General features: G+C 38.1%; 1 protein-coding gene across 1 annotated transcript in view; it reads right to left on the reverse strand.

The window, feature by feature from the left end:
- LOC124156833 (thyrostimulin beta-5 subunit) overlaps positions 1–20,155 on the reverse strand; it is a 60,664-nt gene that overhangs the window by 31,697 nt on the left and 8,812 nt on the right. The window contains exon 2 of the mRNA XM_046531335.1: positions 13,963–14,313. Coding sequence (XP_046387291.1) covers positions 13,963–14,307 — 345 coding nt within the window. The 5' untranslated portion in view covers positions 14,308–14,313. The remainder of the gene's footprint in view (positions 1–13,962; positions 14,314–20,155) is intronic.

Below are 20,155 nucleotides of genomic sequence, written 5' to 3' on the forward strand. Positions count from 1 at the left end.
AAATGACATATGAGATACTTCACTATTTTTTAAACAAATGGCAATACCTACGTCAAACTCCTATTATTTACACATCCTTGATTAGAAACGTAGTGATTTTTTTTCTCCCGTTAAATGAGTGGTAAAAAAAACATCAAGGGATTGAAAAGAAAAAAATAATTTCGGTAGCCCTTCAAGCCATTTGTGGTAAGAATTTAGTAGTGAATGCTAAAATTTGAAAATAAAGAACTAATCTAGTATACTCTCTTCAAGTAGGAACATTGTGAATTAGAATTTTTTCGAAAGTATTCATTTGTTCAATCCTATTTGAGAGCTCGAATACGATTGAACAAATGAATGCTCAAATTGCGGTTCATCAAAGAATACTCCAACTCACCCTGTTATATGTGTATGCCTCGGAGGGGTTATATGTTACTTCAAGTCCTCATGCATTTATCCAATTACTCATACAACCATACAAGCACTTAATTATTTATCAACATTTTATATCGGTATTTATTGGGATAGTTCAATAGCTGCGAAAGAAATATTTTACCATACTTCTACTTTGGGGGTTCCTATCTAATCATATCGTTATAATAAAGGTTAAGCTAGTTGGAATGAAGAATTATATATTCATTCTACCTGCACTCACGACTACTTTAACGGCCGACGACACTCATGTCACTCCTTGAAGAAGACTTTCCCCTTGAGAACAGAAAAAGCACTTCCCACAGCAAAGAACTCCCTTGAATATATTTCGCCCGCGTTACGGGGAACTCCTCTTTGCCGCCCCTATCAGCAGGTGAGTCGCAAGTGGTGCCGCCGAAAATCCAATCGTTTCCTTCCGACGGCGAGTCCTTCCATCCGATGATATCAACTGCCACCCACTTTCCAAAAATCGATTCATGATTTCACGAATGTATTTTTCATCATACCGGTTACAACACTAGCGAAATCCCACAAAACCCTCACAAATTTCAAATCCTAGAGGGAACCAAGGAAGGGGATGAAAATATCTGAAGAAGAAGGTTAAAAAAATCATTTCTCCTTAATGACTTTTTTGGAGTAATGGGTGCTCTAAATGAAATTGATAATGATAATTCAAAAAAACCATTTCCTTACTTTAGTTAAAGAATAGAGCGAAAGAATAAAAATTCAATTGCATTTATGCATCCCTAATGCTCCATGATTTTCGTGATTTCGAACAGAATTTACTCCATATGTAGTTTTACGAGGTTTTCATCGATGATTTTTGTTAACGAAATCGAAAGGCCACCAGTCCTTAGCACTTCACATGATAATTTGAAAAAACTTACTTTCACGAATATCATGAGACCTATGCCAGTATCATCCTCTGGAGGCTGAGAGAACTACTTTATTCCTACAAGCATCAGTCTCAATGCCTATCTCACTCTTATTTATTGGTGGAATTCAGTGAAAAAGTGTCGATTGACGCATGATTGTCAACAGGATTCGATAAGGACAACATTTTTTCGGCAATGCTTACATCCTTTTTTCATGCGCGCTCTATCATTTCCACGGAATTTCCATGCCGTCTTCCCGGATGTCTATTCTGCGGTGAGCTTGGCTTAGCGGGAGCGAATCTCTCTCATCCTCCCTCGGCATTATTCATGCATTATTCGCCCGCTTTCCCTTCATACCTCTTCCCTGTACCCTTTCCCGCCCACCTGCCCGGCCTATCTCTGGCGACATCATGTCCCTTCTCGCGACATCCCACCCGCACAATGGCCCACCGCATTGAATTCTGGGAAGTTTTAGAAATGATAGACGATCCACCGGAAATCTTCAAATCCCTCCCAAGCGTTCCCTTCCTCAGCATGCCAAATAATGGGAGTATTCTACATCCTATCCAACAATTCCACTACCCTCATCGATAAGCGTTTTGTGGGACGAGTTGGGACACCAGTCTGCCTGTATGGGTATCAATTAAGTAGAAGGTATTTATTTACCTAAATTGAATACGTCCGAAGAAAGGAAAACCAAATTCTAATTTTTTTCCAATTCCAAGTTATACGGGAAAAATATCTCCGAAATTGATTTTGCGATCGTCTTAAAAAAATCGATTTTGTTGACACCCAAATGCCCCATAAATTATAGGCATAGGGGCAGTTGGCAACACAGTCATAGATAGAAAATAGAAAAATTAGTGTTTCGACCACCTCTAAAATTGTCTAAAACCCTAGGAAATTTTTTCGAATCACTAAATTTTCAATTTTCTATCTATGACAGCTTTGCCAACTGACCATATGCTTCTAATATAAATTGGAAACATTGGATCAGTTGGCAAAGCTGTGAAGGGGCATTTGGGTGACAACAAAATAGATTTTTCAAAAATTCCATTTTTCTAATCTAGACAACGTTATACTTTGTGAAACCAATTTTCAGGCTTATCGGAGCTCTTTTAGTTTTGGCCAAATCGTGCCATTAACCTAACTCGTGAGTTACTATTTCAAAAACGTAGAGAGATACGGTGTGGCGTCTTAGTTTATGACGGAGAGAGACACAGTGTTGTGTAACGGAGAATGAACAGAGGGCAAACTTTCACGGGGAGCGTGCAATTCCAGAATTCCAGTACCGATACGTGAATGGCGGCATTCAAACAAAATATTTACGCGAAAATTGGCGTTAGATTAGGTCGATTTGGCATACACGGGTAGGGTAGGCGTGACTTTTTTAGAACGCGCATTGTCGCAGTTATATTTTTATGCGTTTCATTCACTATTTACTGAAATGATAGTGCGTGCGGAAGTCAGCAGTTAATTCTTCAGAACAACGATAGATGACGTCTTGTCAACGCTATCTTTTCTATAATCTTCCCAAGGCTGTGAAGATAATTTTTCGTCACGTCTTGAATTTACATTTATAGCTATTTCTTTCTCTAAATTTACACTTTTTCTTAGGCTTTGGTTGGTTAGCACACGATCTCATCCCCATCAATAACTACCTAAGATCTTCAAAAACCGGTATCGAAGATGTCTTCCCTTCTCACCTCAATATGCGTTTGGATTTCTAGGTTTGGAACATATTCGGCCTGTATATGCATGTACTAAGAAAAGTGGATCGTGGTAGCATAATGGATTTAGCTCTTAAATTGAACACCTGATTGCAGGTTCCCGAGTTCGAATCATTGATGAGACTTCCACACATTCCCTTAAGTAATTCCTCGAAGTGCGATGCGGCCAGGGAAAAGAAATCTATAACATCATACTCTGAAGTTATGAGGCCCACGCTCCTCTGCCTTAGTTCACGGTGAACTTTACCCTCCTAGTCAAGGAAGTGTATGATTGTATGATGATCATTAGGACCCAATAAGAATATAATTTTTTGTAAATCCTTACGTCCTTCCTTTTTCCGAGGCAGCCTCTGAGTTTTAACATTGATCACAAATTTGAAGCTGGAACGTAATTAAAATCGAAATGATAGTGAAAACTAAAATCTGAAATTGAGGAAATCCAAAAGTCTCCTAGTATGTCTACCAGTTTAGAACTTTTGCGCAAAAGTTTTTTTTCACACAAATCAAGTCTGTTTACTTTCAAGCACGATATTTTTGATCTACTGAAAAGATGGTATAAGATTTCTAAACATTTTGTTCCAAGTTAATCGTAATGGCTATGTCAAAGTAATAGAATAAGAATGAGCAGGGTTGCACGTTGCCTTCATACTTCAGCCAGAACTTTCGCACCCTAAACTGTACGCTTTCGAGCATGCGTTTTAAATCTCAAACATTGGAAAATAACCTTTACCAGTTTTTTTTGCTGAGTAGGTTGTTGGTAAGGCAGTGCAGCACTTTTATTTTGAGGATAAAATTTTACTTCGGTAACAATCGCAATCATTTCTCGTAAAAACTTAATAAATATAAGGAAATAACGCGGTTTTAAACGTTAAATTTTAGAACAACTTACTTATTCCTTTTGTTTTCACCCGAATATTTCCATTTTAAATTGTATAACCAGTTTTTGTTATCGTGACCACTTTATACGCGATCTGGCTAAGAGCACAGTATAGGGTACACTGGGTATAAATGATAGACTCTAGTTAACAATTACGTCTATCTTCAACAAGTAAAATTTACCTTATTTTTTACTCGAAGGTAAAATGTTTACTTGAGATAATGGTAATTACAACCTAGCGTTTATTCTACACAACCTGAAAATTTTAAGAAAAAAATGTAAGTTCCCATGGAATTATACGTCACGAAAAAATACTAATTACGATTAATCTAACGGTAGTGATGATGTAAACAACGTAAATCTGATACACCCAAGAACTAGCGCATTTGGCCATCTTGAGGACCTTCAGAGCTGGTCTCCCTTTTAATACACTGGAAATCGTACAACTTTGAATACCATTCCCAGTTCATAAATTAAGGATGAGGCTACGACCACGATACGATATTTGGATACAATTCGAAAGTTTTCTACAACCAAATATACTATTATTTTAATAGAATTTCACGTATTTTCTCATTTCAAGTAAATTTTCGGTGATGTGTGAATTGCCGTAGGTAATTAGCTAAATTCTGGCTTCAACTGTCCCAGACGCGGTGCGTATGGACTAGCATTATTAGCCTTAGTGGCATTACATCGTTTATACTATTTTATTTTCTCAAAGTGTTTAGCCAATAATTTGACGGCTTTATTTTTTCTTGTGTATTCTTTAAGTCCATTCCTGATGCAGTTGCGATACTTGCAACAGAGGCTGATGTCATGATGTCTTCAGCTGTTTTGTATCCTTGGAAAAGCTTTCCGTAATCATCTATCATTCTGGATGAAGTCAGGTAAGACTCCGTTATCACAGCATATGTTCCGACTTGGAGAATAATATAGAACTTTACACAACCACCTAATTTTGGAAAATAGAAAAAACGTTAAGTACCATATCCTGAATCAGTATGATGAATCATGCTCGAGGTATAGCCGCTAAATGCAGCTATACCTCATCGTATATTTTATTACCCGTATATATATGAGCATAATACATCATGGGTAGAGATACGTGAAAATCGCACTTTCATTTTTATTTTATCGCACTTTCAATGACAGTTTATCGCATTTTGTGACGTCTATTTTTCTATTTTCATAATGAGGTAGATGACGATAAAATGTAGTGAAGCACAGTTATATGGCAAAATACAGAATATTTTAAATAATTATGTTGTAGAACAATAATATATTAAGGAATTATTCATATAGTGGCGGAGGTATAGCTTGCCCGCGTCCACTTGTAGTTCGCGGCCACGTTGAGTCCCAGCCAACTACCAGCTGGCCAGTCGCTCACATGCTTAAAGCGGTGAGTGTCGGCGGAGCATTTAAACTGCGCTCGGCACAAAATGCACGAATTTTGCCGTCGAAAAGGCAAATTTGCGTAAAAATATCATAGAAGTCCAGTCATCGCATCTATTTCGCATTTATTTGCGCACATCGCATCCATATCGCATTTATCGCATTTGCGATTTTACGCATCATGGGGTTTCCTCGCTAAAAATAAATTATCCCAACCTTAGGTTGATCTTTGCCTCCCTACTCTATTCATTCCATCATGTTAAGTTATCCCTTAGAATTATTAGCCCGGTATTCGCGGGATATAGAGAAAATAAGGATCTGAAATTTCCAAACTATACATTAAGGAAATCTCCATAGCTCCTCAAGGAATCTACTGAGCGGCAAGGGTTTCATTCGCGGTTTGAGAATAATACTTTTTTATATTTCAAAGTGCTTTAGATGAAATGGTTATTTAAATTAGCTATAAATGATTATGCACGAGCATTGATCCAAAAATCACATTCGAAGTCACCGTGGGCGAGCATCAGCGCTTTTCAGCACACCACATGCCGGGTAACACGTGCACATTTTATGGATAAGAGAAAAATAAATTGCAAACATCAATGAATTTTAATGTGCTCCACAATACTTAGCTGGATTTTTTTCTATTAGTTTAACTGAAGAGGTCGGAGGTCAGTTTTAACTTCTTTGGTGACCTCATACGCTTCAATACTTTTCGGCCATTTTCAATACTTATTGGTTTTTTGTTAACAACTAACCTTGCATGCGAGGAAAATGTTTTTGGTATCAATTTAAGGAATGAATTTTACCTATTTCGTTTCTTTATTTAAATTTTAGTACCACTTTGTTTAAAAAATGGCAAACTACGACTCCTCAAAAGACTGATGGCGTAATATTACCCCCGTAGCAAAAATCAAAGGATTTCACGTGGCGTTATATGACGCACATAGTACGCTAAGTGTTAAAAGTATTTATACCATTGTCACTGTATTCTGATTTATTAAAATTTTTTGTGTACTGTTGTGTAAACAGGTTTTAGAAAACTTGGTATTTCTGGCACTCCGACATACGAAGTAATGGCGTTTAAAGGGATGTGCGTTAGGCAATCTAAAAAGGCGGCAAATTTCCCTAGGCGGGGACAAGTTTCTCAGGAGGAATTCTTAGGGAATTTAGGGATTTTGAATAATAATACCCAAATTTCATTTTCACCAATTTTCAGCTCGTTAAACTACTTTTCCGAGTTTCAGCGAAATTTGACTAAATCCTCCTACGCTATGGTATCAGTTCAGTGGTGATTCTTCGTTATAAACGATTGATTGTTTGACGATATGCCGCCAAAAAGCAAAATAAAGCGCAAGCATAAATAATGTGCAATCACTCCACTATATATGGCTGTACACTCTCTCCGCATAATTTCGCATCACCGGTATAATTTCAATCTAGTTCCAGTAAACTTCCTCTTCGAAGTCAAATATTCTCTGCGTCTCTAAATTGGCAAGAACACTTTACGTGAGCTCAAAGGGCTCATCTTCTTGTTTTGTTATGAGAGCATGATTTCCACCAACTGGACGTTCCACTTATAAGGTGGATGTGATAATGAGATTATGGGGATATTTGGACGCAGAGAAGTGGGAAACGTGTGAAATATAAAATCTATATTATTTGTACTGTATAGATACCTTTTTCTCAACATATACGCAACCAAACTCTACAAATGAGGTACCAAAATGCACAGAACTTATCAGAGAACATGCGGCGGCATATCTTACTTCATAAATATTGCTATTGTTTCCTAAAATTGGTTTTTAAATAATTAAAAAAAACAAAAACCGGTAAATATCCTGACGTTAACGGCGCAAAAACTGATACATTTGTTCATTTGCAACAATATCTCGCATTCTTTAAACAACTTTTATCAAAATGCGGCTGATTCCACATGCAAGTCTCCTGCTGATACGTAAGTATGAGTCATCATGTGCGTTTAAAAGAGGATAGTGTAATTACTTCCATTGTTGTGTTTAAAGAGGTCCTCTGACCTCAATTTGTACATGAACATTCCAATTAAATTTCTACATAAGACCCTGCCTTTTTTTTCGACATTTTAAAATTAGAAACGCGCCTATCCCTCTGTGGACCTGCATTGTAAAGAGCGGGGGAAGCCCTCTGGGAGCGGCCGCAGCACGCTCGTAGGTAATTATTGTGAATAATAAATTACGTGCTCTGACACCATCAGTATGTCCCACGTACTAAGGAGGAAAGAAGTAACCCCAATAAAGTTAGTGTCGCCGCTAGTCATGGGCGCCGACAGTAAAAATTCAATGGTGAAGGCGACCGGGCGCATTTTTCGCGACATGCGGCGAACGCCGTCTTCCACGCCGATAGTCTCCACGGCGCGAAAACTCAAATATTAATTATTTCGACGATTAAAATCGCACATTTTCTCCTAACCAGAATTATTAAATGTCCTTGAAAAGGTAGAGCATTATATAAGCTGTCGAAAAGGCTGGAAACCAAAGAAAAACCGTTTTCATGCTAACTGTGACGTGAATCCAAAAATATTTTGCGTTGCCATATCTAAGTAACTAAAAAGATGCGATACAATGTTTATGGACCAAACAATGTTCAAGTTTTCTCCCCTACCACCTCCTAAAGTATTGCATATTCCTCCTGAAATCCCCTGTATATTGTAGCACCGAGTATACATTCTGGAAGGTTCTTAAAAAGACGGTGTTAGGAACTTGCACACGGCATTTCAGAGGGTGAGGTATACCTCCCAAGGACCAAATATGAGCTTCGTTTCGGCGTATTATATTCATAATGGTCCTTAAAGTAAAACGTTAATATCGTAATAAAAAAACTTCAAGAATGCAAAACTTCAGTCATTTTTCCGTGTTAATTGGAACTCAATACGTAGAGTTAGGCTATTGCCGCTTGGCCTACGGAACGTTGAACGAAAATCACACAGTCGGTTATTTCACTCGGATTTTCGATTAAATCTAATTCGGCATTTTTACATCGATAAAAATCGAGTCTAGACGATCGATTTTAGCTAGCTAATAATACACATGAATTTTGCCGCCTCACTTTGTTCCGCGCCGCGCTGTTTCACTCTGCATCTCCGGTGGGGAAACTTGGAAGGGAGGTTTTAAGTGCATCGGCCACTTGGCAAGTTAGAGTTGCCTACTGTAGGGCTGCGGGTTTAATTCAAATTCCATTATTTCCTGCAGGAACACGCGCTCGTGAGTAATACATTGTGGACCGCGAGGAGAAGATTCGAGAATGATAATATGCGTTTACCTTGTGCCTATTCTGTAAACTTTTTCTCAATACATCGCTACAGACCACTCGCCGTCTTAAAAAATGGGTTGATACCCTAAATCTGAATATCGCTGTCTGCGCATGGGCCAAGAAGCTTCAATCGCAATTCACAGCAAGCTGCGTGCATTTCCAAGTATGGGTTTTGTTTGACTCGTCATCGGGATTCTTGTGTTGCGTTATTATCGTGCCGATCGGAGAGCGGCTATGTTTTCATATTGCTTCTCCAAGTGCTGCTTGGCAGTACTTTTACATAAAAATAATAAAACCTTCGCTGAGGACTCAGTGTGTCACAAGAGTTTGACTTACTGCTGGCTGGATTTAATCAGTTATCTGAGGAGGGTGCGCAAGATTGAGGTTTGTGTTAGTGTACCAAAAGGAAAGAGAGGGGCACACAGTGAAGGTGATAATAAGCCTACGGGAAAAAATGGACCTGGCTAGAGTATTTCATGCTGCAACATCAGCATTTCCCTTACCTTCAGGGGCGGATCCAGGATTTCTTTCTGGGGGGCACAAGCAAGGCCTTATCCAGGATTTTGTCCTGGGGGGTACAAGGATACCCCGTAATACGAAACGAACGCAATGATTTTGGGACTGTATTAAAAATCTTGCATATTTTTTAAAGGTCTGGGGGGGGCACGTGCCCCCGTCCCCGCCCCCCTAGATCCGCCCATGCTTACCTCCGCCACCACCGGATGAAGTAAGCGTGCAGAAGTTACGTTCCGCGAATGGAGAATCGACAACTTCCAATGTCGTGACTTGTTCAGCGTTTATTAAAATAGCATAAAAATCTTTAACTAGCCTTGCAAATAGGTTTGCCATATTATCTGAGCTGTTGTTGCTGAATTGTAATCCATTGTCCACTGAATATTTAAATTTAAAAACATTTTTTTTTTATATTCTTTTGGGGTTAGCATGGAGATATACACCACAGCAACGTTGAGCAATTCATCGGAAATTCCCCCGGAAATAATCAATGCTTGCAAATTCAAGCTATGAGCTTATCGGCAGCATGCATTAGTCCCATGGCATTCGAGAGGGATTATAGACGAACATCACCCCTTCCGCTCACCCTTGGCCCTAACACCTGACAAACCCTCCCACGCCCTCAAAATCGCCTCTTCCTTGATATCGAGACGTCTCTGGCGACGATTAAATATAGCGGATGTGAGCCACACGACACGTCGCGTCACCCGAGTCTTCTGTCTTTCGGCTTCGCCCATCGACCTTATTAATATGGCGGAAGGAGCAACCTCCCCCTTCCCGCTCATAGACGGCTCCTCCTTTGACGTAAGATTGCCTTCATGGCGTCGACCTACCGTCATACGTAAGTCCTACGGCCTTAAAAATACATCCAAATTGTGAACCTAAAAAACATTTGTATAGTATTCATTATAGATCAGCTTTTACCCAAAACTTGAATGGTCTAGCTCAAAATAAAAATAATTTTTTTCATTCATATTTCTTTTAATCATTTGTATTATCTTCAAATTATTGTCTTGTAGAATTTCAATAAATGATTGAAGCTTTTCGGACATTTAAGCACAAGTATATTTATTTTTTGGTTGAATTCCGTGTATTCTTTTATCGCGTTCAGAACTTGGATGGTTTTTTTATGCCCCCGGTTCCGGAAAACGACAATCGAAAAATCTTTTACAGCTGTTGCCTCAAAACTATGGAACAATTAGTCTGAACAGGCAAAATACAGAGCTTCACTTGAAATATTTAAAAGGAAGGCTCACTTACTTTCCATAAATACTGACTGAGTCCTTTGTTACTGGAGTTGATCGATACCCCTACTGTTTCTCGCTGGCAAAGCTTCAATTAGTTGGCAATAGCAAAGAGGGTTAATCTCTATTACATTGGACAATAAGCCAAAATTTATAATCGAGCCTATTAACCTATATTTCGTAGGCATTGCGTTCAAAATCTCCTCCTTCAATATCTTTCCGTGATGAAGTCCGCGTGGGAGGGTGGTTTAGGGGGGGTGTGAGAGGTAGATGGGAGAGGGAGGGGGGAGGGGGCTGTTTGGAGTGTCGATGACGTCATAGGTAGGCAAGTCGCGGGGTGGGGGGGTTGAGAGAGAGAGAGGAGGGTGGTCGGGGAAGATTAGGGGGCATGGTCTCCTCATGGATGCTTGCGATGGCGGATATTAACGCGATGAGATTTCACCCGCCTATTTATTGCACCGAACTCCCTAATACACTAGGGAAGCTTAAGGCGATCAGCTTGATGTGGTGGTAATGGTGCTAGCTTCCCACCCTGTGGATTAGGGTTCGAATGCCGGCGGTGGTGAGTGCTTTGTGGAGGAGACTTCCAGTCTGCACTCCGTCCGTCGGATGGGACGTCAGGCCATAGTCACCTTGTTACCTTTCATTTAGAGCAGGCTAAGATCTTCGCTATATTTCCTCCATCATTTTTTCCTACCCTTTCCGCCCGACGATAATGACCTCAGTTGTCGGTCGCTTCTTCCAAATACTTTGTCAGTCAGCTTTATATTTACTCGAATAGAATCAAAATTTGGCCGCGACGGAAGCGCGTCTTTCAACGAGTGAAGGGAAATTGAAATGATTTATGGGAAAAGAACACTCTTCAAAATAACCATCTCTAAAGCATCTCGTGATAGACTCTAAATTTCCAAGAATTCACAAAATTATTAAGGAATATATTACAGAATAACTTTCAATTGCCTAAATTTTCCACACAATAGTGAAAGATCATAGGCCAAGTGAAGCGATAATTAAATAACTAAAAATGAAAGGGTGCCCTTAAAATTTACAATAAAAATTTACAAATTTTGGAACGGTAATGATTTAAAATTCCAAGAATCAACGATGATCTTGATTCCATGAAATTTATTCAAAATACCTTTCATTGTCCCCATATTATTTAACTATCAGTAAATTGAAAAGATAAATTTTAGAACTATGATTGTAAATAAAATTTCGTTGTCTTTTAATATTGATTATTTAAATAACTTGAAGTGATGAGTCTTTAAACTTGAAGTGCTGAGAAATTTAAACTTTTAATCAAAAACTTAAATCGAGAAATATTTAAAAAATGGAAATAATAATAACCGTTAATCTGAAAACACCTATTAAAACTTGGAGACATATTTCACTGCGTAGATAATTCTGTAATTTTTATATAAAAATATTAAAAATAATAGGCAAATTTTTAATTAAACTAATCTATTTTAATTTTTTTATATTCTTTTTCGATTGAACATGCTGATTGAACAATGCCCATTTTAATGAGCTTTTAGTTTAGTTTTCATGCTGCTGATATTCACGCTAGCCCGCATTATCGTTTTGGTCATCAAAACGTTCACATTAAGCCATAAAAATTTTAAAATTGGAATAGATAATTTGTTTGATATTTACTTAGATACTCTTCTTCAGTATCAGTAAATTTAAAATGGCTGAGGCGACGAATTGAAAGACGGAAAAACGGGTGTCTATATTTTTTAACCCTCTTAGATCCACTAGCCGATACATTATATCTATTAACATAATATTTGAATATTATCAAACGTTTCATTATATTCAAAACTATTCCATTGTAATTTTTTATTTCAGTACTATTAGAGGTTCTCTTTGAGATGCATGCGTTAAAGAAGCTGAGAAAAAAACTTTGCACGTTCCCCATTGGGCGAACGAAATTTGTCGTGACATTCAGCAAGCATATCTTCCACACCAATGCACTATTGATGACGGGCGACCGACTATTGAGGAGTCGCACTACAAAACCGCATTGCCGCAACCAACGCGGTTCGGTAGTTGATAATTAGAAACAATACAGCCGATTGAAAAAAAACATCTAGGATCCAGCGTACACACTTAAATGCAGAGCTTAATACCCAAATACAAATTGCGTAAGGTTTTTCAACCTCATCTTCCTATCAAGCGTCTAATCGAAAAGAATTGGAGTCGTTGGAATCTCCGAGACACACGTATTAAAAGAACCTATACATGTAGAGAGAACAATCATTTTAATAAGTATCACTCACTCAAAAATTAATATTTTGCACCTGAGTTAGTAAAAAAGTGAAACTGAACGCAAAGATTACGAATAATTTATAAAATAGTCTACGTACCCTAAAAAATTACAGTGATAGGGAGCTTTAACTAAGAAATGACGTCAAAAAGACTTTTCCGCTATTTCGAAGAAAATTCTTGCTTAATTTTTCGGGGCAATGCTCACAGGCGCACTTAAGAGCTCTCATTGTTGTTCACACGAATATTACACTAAATGATTCCTCAGTCATCCTCTAGATGCGTCGCCACCCACCGCGCATTAATACATGCTTATATAAGTCGCCAATAGCGTCTCTGGCGGCCAGTGGGATCCTAATGTTATCAATAAATAACCTTTTATTAGGACTATCAACTCAAATGTGTACCCGTAATGATATGACCTATGAACATTCAAATCTTTTAATACTATTTCTCACGATTGTAAGTATTACTCTGTAAAAATTGAGATTAAAGAGACCACATTGCATTCGTCTACAAATTTTGAAAACCGATTGAAATTCGCCCAAAACGGTAACAAAAATCAACATTTTATGAGATAGGGTGTGTAATGCTAGCGCACGTTTCAAAATCTTAGTAAAAATATCCTACCCATTTTTTCTTCCGATTATAGGATTTCTCGGTCAGTTAATTTACCAATCTCACTTTAGATGACAGCGTCTTTAGAAAATCAACCGTTTTTAATGCTAATTAGTAATGTTAATTCGAGAGATGAGGTCATTTACGCATGGAGTGAGCAATGTTGATAAATCTTCCTTGTGGGATATCGGACGTCACCATTATCACATCAAAGGTAACCTACCCTAACGACAACTCTAAATTTGGGTATACATTACTCAATTTTTCTGTTTTAATCGCACGACCGTGATATTTTTTTTAAATGTGCTCATGAGATGGAAATATCTTATCTTGAAATCGAGGAATAAGGCGCCAACTTACTTTTTTTGTTTCACCCGTCTGAGAGTGTCAAGAAGAAAGAGCGCAATCTGCAGTTCACAAGCGAATTGAAAAGAAAGGTCGCCGAAGGTTGGACGTGTTTTTATGAGCTTAGAGATTTAAATTTGTTAGAAGAAATGGGTAAAATAATGACCTGCCGATCATAATCCATGAAATAAACAAATGTAGGCCAAATAGGCTTCCATGAGGAAAACCAGACAGCACATGCAAACGAAGAGAACGAAATAAGAGCGCAATCTACATTTAACAAACATAAACCTTTCCATCATTCATCTATAAAATGAAAGAAATGTGGGCCGAATACACTTCCTTGTGAAACACGGGGCAGCACATGCAAATGAAGTGAATGAAAGAACAGCGTTGCTCCGTACCTCATTGGAGTCGCATCTTCCCCAGCAGGACATGACGCTGATGTCGTCCCAACACTTTCGGCCCATGGAGTCGCTCTTGGAGACGCGGTACTTGTACCTGCGCTGGTGGCACTGCAGCGTGGTGGCCAGGTTGACGGCCTTCTCCATGGACATGGACGAAGGGACGCTCACGCTCTCGGCCGCTGCGGACGCCATGAGCAGGTCGCCGAAGCCACCGCCCCCGCCGCCGCCCCTCGTGCTCCAGCCGGACGACGAGGCGAAGAGGAGGAGGAGCAGGGCCGCAAGGGGCGGCGTGGGCAGGGCGGGCAGCGCCCTCGACAGCAGCGAACACCTGCGCAACGCCATCAATGCCTGCAGGGCGACGGAAACAGATATACAAAGAGGTTTTTTTTTCAAGTTCCGCGAACTTAAAATCACAAAACCAATCCCATTGAGGCCTGCGCAAATGTATGCGCAGTCCATACCTATTGTGCAACCGCTAGCAACAGAACGGTGTGTTAAAACAGTTACGGGAATTTTAAAAATTTTCTAGTAAGGAGAGTTTGATTGCCGATTTTTTTATTATGTGGATACCCGCCCCAGAAGTATGATAAAGGTTTTACCTGCATTCATTTTCTACATTGTCTATGGTAGTCGAAGAAATGGGTAATAGAATGATAAGAAAGCAAAGAATAATCACCAAATAATGTGAAATCAAGTGATCTAAATGTTAAAAAAGGCCTATAGTGAGCCTTTAATGAGTAAACCAAGAATTTACTAGTACGAGTGGTATAAGCGTTTCCAAGATGATCGTGAAGACATCGAAGATGATGGACGCCACGGAAGCCCCAGCTCATCAAGAATCGGTGAAAACGTGGAGTGAGTGAAAGAATTGGTTTTGAACATATAATTTAATTAATACCTAGTGGGGACTTTGCTTAATGCAACAGCATTTATACACGCGAATAAATGAATATTTAAAAAAAAACTAAAATTCCCGTTATTTTATGAGGAGATCTCTTTCAACCTTGTTATGTCGCTATTGAGTTCATAACACGGAGAAAGCACTTAAACATGCATTCAACAATAGTACATTCCGCCAAGAGTGAACTCCTTACTGAAGTTTGCTTTCTTCATGCTGAGGTGAGCAATAATTCTGCCTGCCGAAATTCATTAACGAATGAATAACATGTACTGTGAAACTTTCATGAGTGAAATCAAAGTATGGACCTGGCTCATAAACTTTGAAGCAGGCCGTACAGACGTTTATGATGAAGGTGGTCAAGGAAGGATGCTAGTGTTAACCGATGAACTAATGCAGCTTAGTTTTTCAAATGAAACATTTTTAATTTCCTCTATGGTTTTAATTTTACTATCGATCGGACCTAAAAAGGAATAACTCTCGTAGATTATGTAGATGGCTAATAAAGTAGTCATTGATATTACAACTTATGCCAATGTCATGAAAAAGTTATTCTGTTATGGAAAAGAAACAAAAAATAGAAAGAAGAGACGACAAAGTTAGACTAATACAATCTAATTTTTCGGGCATTGTAAACTTAATAATTTTGGTTTTCAAATTTACTCATTCGTAGAGAAAATCCAATTACCGGGGAGAGGGCGTAACCAAGTACAATACTTTCACCTTGGTCCACCCAAAATGGTGGCGTAATTTCAGCTTCGAAAAAAGGGTGTGAACGTTTACCAAGATAAATAATTTCGGTAGACCCCCAAGGAATCCATTTCTAACCGCATTAGTGTAAAAGCATTTCAGATACTATTTCGATCATTAAGAGCTAAAAACATTCTCCACTTAAGTTTCTAATGAGATTCATGGCGTCTTTTTAATATGGAATTGAGCACGTCGCGTCTCGTACCGCAAGTTTGCTTAAATAGCAGGAGATACATTTCCATCACTTGAAAAAATGCCGAATATATTCATTGTCATCATAAATTAAAAATAGTGAGATTGATTTTATTCATGTTTTTATTGAAATATGTCGCTGTTCAATGAAAGAAGCATTTTAAATAATTACTCTTGCACAGTTTTTTTTAATCTAGCTCGACTCAACAAAAGTTTAGCCCTTGAATGTGAAGGATCAATGGTTTCTGCATTAAGACCATTTATCCAGAATGTACTCCAGAAAAAAAAACTTTCCTAGCCTGTCATGTAACAGATTATTTTTCCATCGTTAAGAAAACAAATATAAATTATTATTATTATTGAAGGTACTCAATTCAAAGTTATCGAAGGTTAAGATTGTTTTACACGAAATATTCTACTTATTACCTCAGTCTGTGCCCTTATTAGCATTAAAGATCCCTGTTTAATTTCCACTCGAAAGAAAGCTTATTTAAACTCTCAGTTCAAAAATTACCACATTGATTACTCTCCACCGAAGATTATCTCACTCTCTAGTGCAATATTATTTAAATGTTGTTTGAAACCCATACTGAAGCCATATTCTTCTATATGATCCTAAGACACTACCTATTTCAACCATCTACCTATCTCGCATTTTTATTTTCATAAAAGTCTAATTGGGAAAATAGAATTTGATAGCATTGCCTGATGCTCATGCCGTTGTGGATTCAGGAATATAATATTTAAACCGGTTGGTTGCAATTTACATTAAAGTGGTACATTTTTAATATTTTAATAATTAATTGCATGTAATTATGTAATGCTACCTAATGCCTTCAGAAACACCGCATTGTATGGTCAAATATGCATATATGGGAGTAAGCAAATTAACACCAGAGATTGGAAGGTGAAATCAAGAGACCCAATTCGGCGTAATATGCCTCCGGCAAAGACAAGGAATCTATGACGAAACCATGTGTTTAATAGCTACTCTATTCATATCAAAAGAAAATTTTCTACGACTTAACCATTTTCCGTGATTAAGGAGCATATTTTTTGTAGCCAAGGAATTTCTTCGGGTTGCTGGAGCTAACGAATACCAAAAACAAGTTGGTAGTTCCCAGGAAGCACATTAAGCAGTTAGTCTTGTTTTTCAACGGAGCTATTTTTTACGCTAAAATTCGAATAGCCCTACCAATGCGATCGCCAATTACTACCACTGGATGCACTGAAACTGAATTTGCATTACGTGGAACTGCTGTAATTGTTCACGGGCTAAAAGATATGCACCATTGATGCTTGGAAAAATGTATTAAAAAGTTGAAGTAATACAACACGGAAAACCTCTTAATGGGAGAAACATTTTAAATACATATTATATATTTAGATATTCATAATAGAGGCATATATGATTTACCAATGAAAAGGTAATAAATTGGCGAATCTGTATCAACTTCTATTTTTTATTTGGAAAAACTAATGAAATGTCATACACAGACCTTTTCAAGGTAATAACAGTGTGATTTTAGTAATTTTAAAAGAAGAGATAGATTTATCCTACTTAACTACTACAATATTTAGCATATTTCTCGGTATTATTTTTTCATTCCAGACATAAAGCAATTTATTGAAGTTGTTTTCACGGGAAAAGAAGCACACCCATTTCCAAATTTCCTTACGGAAACTTTTACACGCCAAACGGTTTCCTGCTTGATCGTGCACACTCAGTGATTCATGCCGAAGTTTTGTTTAGATACGTCGGAGTATATCTCACCCCAGACTTACAATTAGCCGTATGAATATCACAAATTTAGGATAGAGAGGCCTACCTTTCCTACTCCAATCCACCTCGCACCAATTCTTAAGAAGTGTTTATTTATGATTTACCGAAGGCTTTTTTTGGAATTTTAGCACCGGTCCCTACGATTATCAGCCAACCACTCTACATTCTACTATCGGCGCAAAAAAGGTAGAACGCTGAATTTGAAGTATTTATACAAAATCCTGCCGAAGCTCGATAGGGTAATGAGACATTGAGATAATGAGAAATATGCTAGATACTGTAGTAGTTTAGTAGAATAAATATATCTCTCCTTCTAAAATTACTAAAATCACACTGTTATTACCCTGGCAAAGTCTGAATGAGTATCATGTAGCGTTTTACTCCTTGTCTATTTGGCAACATTGATAAATCATTAAACATTTTTTAAACGTAAACCTTTAGCTCCTAAGGTCAAAATATTGAATAAGAACATGTGAAAACTATGAGAACGGCGAAACGGTTGTCTATTTCATCTCGTCACGAGCAAAATATTTGATTGGTGCATTTCATTGTATTTTTGTAGAGAAAACGACAACTTCACATTGCACATAGGTTTTTAAAATTAAATTTTTTCCCATTCGAAGTTACGCATGCTATATGTAAAAAATATTTTTAAACTGTAATGTAAGGAAATGTTTATATTGTCCCTCTTGCTTAAAAGAAACCAAAATGAAGAAAACCGCACCGCGGCATTACACTCTAACAAAACGAGGCTGCCACGGCCCATCCAAGCTTGAACTATGCACTGTGGGTCAAAAAGTATTCAAACCAATGGTGTTGCACCCCTTATGATCTTAAACGAAGTTTCACTTCGTCTTCAGTCGCATATCATTTTAAGGCCATGCACATAAAGCAGGGTAACATGGTAAAAAAACGAAATTGTTTACTTTTCAATAAAATAATATGCAAAATGCGCTTTTTGGATGTCTTTTTTCATCGTCTTGCGATTTTATCGTTGGATTATTCTTCCTCAAAGAATAATTCTCTAAAATCGCTGGCACAGCAACGGTTTTCCTGGTTTCGCTAGTAGTAGGACCCGCCCGCCTTTGTGACGGTGCGGGATTCCTCATCCCATCCCTTCCTTCCCTATCCCGTCCCAGAGGCATCGTCGGGCTCCTATCGCGGCGGCGCCTCCTTCCTTTCTCCTTCCTGTCCTCCCCCTTCTGCGGTGCAGAGGTGAAAAGCTCGCGCTTATAGACCCTGCCCCGGGAGTGTATCCTTGCGAGCCCGCCCTGGAGTCTCGTTCCAGATGTCTGGTTTCATCGCCTTATAGTAAAGAAATTATAATTATGTGATTTTTACCGTTATCCTTGCTTTCTTTTAAATCGTTTTAAACTTCCCATGAGGTTAACAGCATCCTAGAAGAGAGTTTATTTGTTCTTCCGGTGTGCGACAAATAAAATAATATGCAACAACGTACAGTCAAATTATATCCAAGAGGATAAGGGGTGCCACTCAATTTGTAGAGAAGCTGTGATGACTCATTTACCTAATTAATTGAAATCTCTTGAATTCGATATAGTACCGAATAGTGTTATCGCAAGGGATCAAATTATTCCAAGCGATCATATGCCCTGTTCCCATTGCTCATTTGTTTTTTGCTCACGATCATCCGAATCATCGTTAGCGGAAAAAGCTATGTTCATGCATTTCCGGACAGTTGAAATACTTAGTTTGGAACACTGCCAATTTGCGAGAACACGGTGCTGTGATCCCGGAAGTTAAAGTGAAAAGAGAAGAATGAAATTTCTCCGATACAGTAATTTGAAGGAATAGTCACTGCAGAATCAATATTGCAGTGAATGCCATAAATAAACAATACAATTAGATAGTTATTATAAAGGGTAATAATAAATATAGAATATATAGGGTTTGTAACGCCACCATGAAATCATTCTTCATTGGAGCGCCATTGGGTAGTTGAGGGAAAGGCAGTTGCTATCGTAATGAAAATTAAAACAAGATTAGTACAACAGTACTGACGATATTAATGGGAGCGAGGCAATTAACTGGTTTTGATAATGCTTCAGAAAATGGAAAAAATATCTCCTTGAGCAAGGTATCTCTCCATCACTTTAAAAACTTTTATCTAAGCTGATCAAAGACGCCGCTACGGAATGGAATAAATATGGACCATAAAATTCATTTCTAATCCTGACTCACGCCCAAGCAGTCGCGGATTTTCCTCCGTGGATGAACAGAGCGGGTGGATGAGGAAGGAATACGCTTGGGGGCACTTTAAAATTCACTGGAGAGCCATAAAAGTCCAGTGAAGAGCAATTAGCGATTCCCTAAATCCTTCAAATTAAAATATAAGCACTTTTAATGAACGATAAACAAAGTTGATTTTTGAAAATGATTGAAAATTGAAGATCTGGCGAATGCAATTCCGTAAAAAGTCTCGGAGACTATTTAACTTAATGAAATAATGTTAGCTTATTTCAATATGCGTATACGATTTAGGCGAAGAACATCTTAATTAATTTCATTTTATAATAAAAGAAGCGATTTTCTTTCGTTAGAATTCT

The sequence above is a fragment of the Ischnura elegans genome, chromosome 4 (genome assembly GCF_921293095.1).
Source record: "Ischnura elegans chromosome 4, ioIscEleg1.1, whole genome shotgun sequence".
Classification (NCBI taxonomy): domain Eukaryota; kingdom Metazoa; phylum Arthropoda; class Insecta; order Odonata; family Coenagrionidae; genus Ischnura; species Ischnura elegans.